The sequence below is a fragment of the Raphanus sativus genome, unplaced genomic scaffold (assembly GCF_000801105.2).
Source record: "Raphanus sativus cultivar WK10039 unplaced genomic scaffold, ASM80110v3 Scaffold3465, whole genome shotgun sequence".
In the NCBI taxonomy this organism is placed as follows: domain Eukaryota; kingdom Viridiplantae; phylum Streptophyta; class Magnoliopsida; order Brassicales; family Brassicaceae; genus Raphanus; species Raphanus sativus.
Window position 1 is genome coordinate 1 of NW_026618771.1, and position 5,856 is coordinate 5,856.

The following is a 5,856-nucleotide window of genomic DNA, read 5'->3' on the forward strand; positions in this document are numbered from 1 at the left end:
GAGGCCTAAGTAAACGGCGTATATTCACTATGTACATTTATTTCCGATACATATTAGGACAAATTTTTTGGATGTTGCACTTTTTTTCTAGCAGAAAAGTTTAGATTATTTGAAAGCCAAAGTTCAAAAAAAAAAGAAAAGTTTAGATTAATTACATGAACTATAATTTTTATTTTACAATCCCTCTTATCTCTGAACATGCATCCAATAAACAAAACTTTCCTAAAACATTTCCTAAAGTTGCATTGAAGTTCGCAACGAACAAAAAAAATGGTATATAAATTACCACTATATTCTTATATTTAAAAATATGTGATAAGAAAGTCTATTCTATATAGACAATAAAAACATCCGAGAAGCCTGTTTAATTGCTAACCGTGTAGTGACTGGAGATAGGTTTCAGTCCTATGTAGCTAGGGGTCTTCCTAGATGGTTATCAAATATTTTTTGAGTTGGCCTGGTCTCTTAGAGGTAGTTGGCCTGTTAGTATGATTTTTTGGTTATAATACGTGTTGTATCTTTGCTGGAATACTTGGTTGATCAATGAAATATTCAGATGGCAAAAAAAAAAAAAAAACAAGACGATAAACTAATTGTATTTATTATAATAATTTAACTCCATGTTTGTGGATTAAAGTGAAAAATGGAGTTGAATTGTGGATTAAAGTGAAAAATGGAGCAAACCACAGGTAGTTTTAAAGATCTAAAATGGAGTTAAATTGTGGACACGAAGTTTGTTCGTACACTTGCATTCGATTCGCCCAAGTTATCTTTTCAAGACATACGAAAAAACATAAAGCCATACTATTGTCAGAAGTCAAAAGCATCAGACAAGTATTCCAACTATTTCTCATCTTTTTACGATGCCAAAATATCTATTCTATTAAAACTGAAATGAAAATAATACTTACTTTCACAAGTGATTTTTTACATATTTTTCATTTATCTTTAACTAATTTTAACCACTATATTTGTTGTTGTTTTTTAAATAATTTGTTATCATTTATTTCAAAAATACAAAATAAAATTTATTTATTTTAAGTGTTTTATAAAAAAATTTGCATTTCTTTCTTTCACTCTTCCTTAATACTTAACTAATTGTATTTATTATAATAATTTAACATCATTTATTTACTTATTAATCATAATAATTTTACAAGTTTAAATAAAATTTATTTATTCGTGACAAGAATTCAAATAGATTAACATTGAATTTTCTATTTGTTTACCATCAGTTAGACACACACATCTAGGTATCAATTCGGGTATGGATCAGTTTTCTAAGTATCAGATTTTTTAGGTATTAAAATTATTTTGATCAGATACTATAAGTTTTCAGAATCAAATGGAATCCTTATGGGTTCAGATAGATTCATAAAAGTGTTAAAATATCTAAATAACATATGTCCAGAAATATCAATTTATAGAAAAGTAAAAAAACAAATATATGTACAGATTCAAAGATCTGTACGGATCAGTATTTGCAGTTTCTATTATTAGGGATGAGCAAAATATCCGTAAAATTTGATTCGATCCGTTATTTGTTTCGATTCTATCCGAAAAATTCGGATATCCGTAGCTTTACGAATCAAAGCAAATACAAAAATTCAATATCCGTCAAATAAGAAACAAATCACAAATACTCATTTTTTTAGAAAACGAATATCCGATCCGATCTGTAATGTACATATGTATTTATATGTATATATAATTTAACAACTTTTTTGACAACTATATAATTTTATATCTCTATATATATTTAGTTATTTTATCCACTAAATTAATTATTTTGTCATTAAATTTTTAAAAGTACCTAGTTTTTAAATAATTTGTAATGAAATATTATTGTTTTATATTAAAATCTTTCTTTTTAATTTATTTGAAAAAATAAATTTTAATCTTTTACTCGATCGACGGATCGAATCTTCGTAACACCGAATATCGTAAATATTATAGATCAAATCGGATCAAAATCAATTATTCGTACGGGACAGATCGGATTACGGATATCCTTAAAATTACAGATATCCGCTATGTGTCACCCTTACCTTTTATAATATACACTAGATCATGACCCGCCCGAACGGGCGGGCTTTTTATTGTTTTGCAAATTCAGATTGTGTTTTTTTATTGTAACGTAAGTTTTGCTATAAAATTTGTGTTTTGATTTTTTTTTGTATATTATGAAGCTAAATTATTGAAAATAATTATTACATAATTTCTTAGTGAGTTTTATTTTATTCTGACATCTAATATATTTTCTGTAATGGTTCAAAACAATCTGTTATTTATATTGATGAATTGTCGGGTGATATTGTCCAGAAGCGGCTACAACTTGAAAAGTGTCAATAGTTTTCCACTCTCCAACTGGTAAGTCGCGCTGAAGATAGAAAATTTGATTCCTTTTGTAAGATGATGCAATCTTTACACCGTACATAACAACAACAACTAAATTAGATAATGAATACTATAAGATGATTATTGTATTCTTGTTCGTTTGGTATAGTCGACTGGTTGAAAATAATTTTGTGTATATATTCTAAAATTGGATATGATTTCAGTATCGTTATAAGACACAATCAACAGTCATAATATAATCAAAGTGTATAGTTTGTGTATATAAGAGTCCATAATCACACATAAAATGACCGATAAATTAGACAGAAAAGTGTATAGTTTGTGTATATAACAATCCAAATATATATGATTTAGTATGTATGATAATTATTAAGATAATGGACACATGCTTGTCTAGTATACTATACTAAATAGTATACTAAATCATGTATATTTGGTATGTAATAACTACCACATTTAATAAGATGCATTTAGTATGTAATAACTACAGGCTCGTCTAATATAAGTTATGGTACGGTAGGTTAAATATGAAATAAATAGATTAGGTGTTAGTTAAGTTAAGGCATTTAATAAGATAGATATATGAGGTCCATATTAAAAATTTCACCTAGCAAAAGTCACAATGTTTCTGTTTTAATAAGATAGATACTTAGAGGTTTGATCCAAGGCATATGCTTAATGGAGATTGGAATCTTCATTGGAGTTGATTTTTGAAAGAATATGCTAAATAATATGCTAAAATCAGAATTCGTGTATACCTTATGTGTGTTTGAATTGTAAAGATCCTCAATCTATGTTTGGGACAGGCAAATAATAGATATGGAGATGTTTGAAAACTTGGACTATCCTTTTATCTGACGTTACAAATGTTAGGACAAAAATGGCTTAGATATGTGATCAGAATGGTTAGGTTACCGTACATCTGAACGTACATGAGAGACGTGAGTGAGTTGAAAAAGTTGATCTAACTTTTTTTTTCTCTCTCTTTGAAATAAAAGTGGAGACAAAGTTAAAATCGGTGGTCTCTTATTGAAAAAGTTTGGGGGCTCTAAAGTAAGTTAAATCTACTGAAAACATGCCATGTCTATAAGAAAACAAACACATGAGATCATATTAATCTGTGGGTAGGTATAATTTATATCCATGTGTCAAAACTGTAGAACAGAATATACATAGGCTAGATGGAAGCTATTGGTTATGTATTTGAATAAATTTTAAAGTTAAGGTAAGTTATACTATTAGATTCGTGATTGTGAAATGTTTTTAAAATCATATGTTATTCAGTAAACGGAATCAAAAAAGGGATATAACATAATTTTGTATGAAAACCCATCAAATATACATTGATTTATTAATTTATATTCGTTTTCAAATCAGTTAAAGATGTTTTAAGATAATCATCCAATGTTGACAAAAAAAAAAGATAATCATCAAATAATACCTTGTATATCTCAAGGTAATTTTTTTAAAAAATAGTACTATCATTTATCATGTTCTCTTCATTATCATTATTCGTGTGAATATTAGATAATCCCATAGAAGTATATTAAAAAAAGAACAATATAGCAACTTATTTTATTGATAAAGCAAAAAAAAAAAACAGAGTACAAGCTTTCTCACACCCTTTTACACATCCCAGAAGGAAAAAAAACCCGTAAAAGGTGGAAAAGATCGTTATACTCTACACTAACGTCTACCCTAAAGACTTATCAGCATGCAAGCCAAAATTCACAGAAAGTAAAAACAAAAAAAAAACAAAAACAAAAAGCTCATAGCCAAAGAAGAAACCATCCAGCTTGGCATCATCAAGCTCTTTTATTTAGCTATGCGTTCTTCCAGAAGAGTCTCCTGTGTAGGGCGGAGTTTACAAAGCCAGAACCCCACAAATTTACATGCCGACACACACCTGTTAGACCGCGATAAGCACTACTACTGATAGATTACTCTTTTATTACTACTACTCCATTACTACTTTTTATTTATTCTCTTCGTTTCACTCTTATTATATGTAATCCGAATCTCTCTCCAAACACACAATTCTTTTAGATGAATCTCTCCTCTGCTTCTCCTGCTCTCTGAATCCATGGGTGTCCTGCAATAATTAATTTAAAAATAACTTAGTAAATAAATTAATTTTTTTATTGATTCAAATTTACTGAAAATCCGGATCAATGACAGTAAATTCGGGATTTGTTAAAAAAATGAAACAAAAATGTGAATTTATTTTTAAAGATAAATGTAAAAAAACAAAACATAGAAACTTACGGAGAGCTTGTTCGGCCGAGAATCTTCGAGAAGTATCCTTACAAATCATCTTCCTCAAGAAATCTTTAGCCATCGACGAGACTCCCCTGAACACCTTCGGCGGAAACCTCAGGTTCCCTCTGAGCACCGCCTCGAAAATCTCCTCCGCCGTCTCCCCGTAAAAAGGCGGAGATCCGGCTAGCATCGTGTACAGAACAACCCCAGCGCTCCACAGATCAACCTTCTCCCCGTACGAGTACCCCATCAGAACCTCGGGAGCCACGTAGTACGGCGTCCCCACAACACCTTCCGTAGTCTCTCCCTCACCCAACCAAACCCCGGACCCGAAATCGCAGATCTTAACCGTATCGTTCCTCAGATCAACGAGAATATTCTCCGGTTTAATGTCCCTGTGAACGACGCCGTACCGGTGGCAATGCGCGAGGCCCTGGAGGATCTGTTTCGCGAACGACGCCGTTTGGGACTCGGAGAAGGTTCCGGAGGAAACTAAACGGTCGTAGATCGAGACGGAGGGGTCAACCAGCTCCATGTAGATGGAGAGAGCTGAGTCGGTGTCGACTATATCGTGGATTTGGACGATGTTGGGGTGAAATGAGAGGAGAGCCATGAGTTTTGGCTCGTTGTCGATGCATGCGCGGTCGAGATCGTCGGTGAGGGAGCTCTTCTCGATGGTTTTGCAGGCGTAGAAATCGCCGGTGGCCGGAGCGTAGACGCGCGTGACGGTGCCGAAGCGTCCGCGACCGATCTCTTCGCAGATCTGGTACTTGTCGACCTTGTTGTTGTGGTTGTTGTTGTTGTGTCCGAGTGTTTGGCTGTAAGTCATAGTATTTGATTTTTGTTTTGGTGGTGGTTGTGTTGTTGTTGTTGAGTTGTGTTTAAGAAGAAGAGGAGTCTTTGAGTCGGCTGTACGTTATTAATAGCCAAAATTCTTAAGGAATATTCTTTTTTATGCCTACAGTTTTTTTTTCTTTTCCATTAGATACGATTTTCTGTTAAACTTTCTTTTTATTACTTTTGTATTTTTAGTCATTTTACTATCATTCTCTATTTGAAAGTCAATTTATATTGTCGGTGTAGTTTCCTTATGTTGATATGTAAAATCAGGTATGTTTAGATGTTTACTTGGAGAAGGTTTGTAATACTATATTCACACTTATTAACATATTCATACGGAATTTCAATCACTTGTTATATTCTAACAATATGTTGACAAAAGAGAAAAAAATATCATTT

The 5,856-nt window shown here is 31.8% G+C and overlaps 1 protein-coding gene across 1 annotated transcript; it reads right to left on the reverse strand.

The window, feature by feature from the left end:
- Window positions 1-3,990: 3,990 nt before the first annotated feature.
- On the reverse strand, window positions 3,991-5,513 carry LOC130506615 (phosphoenolpyruvate carboxylase kinase 1). Its single transcript, XM_057001298.1, has 2 exons — window positions 4,624-5,513; window positions 3,991-4,450 (listed from the first exon to the last, which is right to left on the reverse strand). The coding sequence occupies exons 1-2, from the start codon at window positions 5,444-5,446 to the stop codon at window positions 4,401-4,403; spliced, it is 873 nt and encodes a 290-aa protein (XP_056857278.1). The 5' UTR covers window positions 5,447-5,513; the 3' UTR covers window positions 3,991-4,400.
- Between the last annotated feature and the right edge of the window lie 343 nt (window positions 5,514-5,856).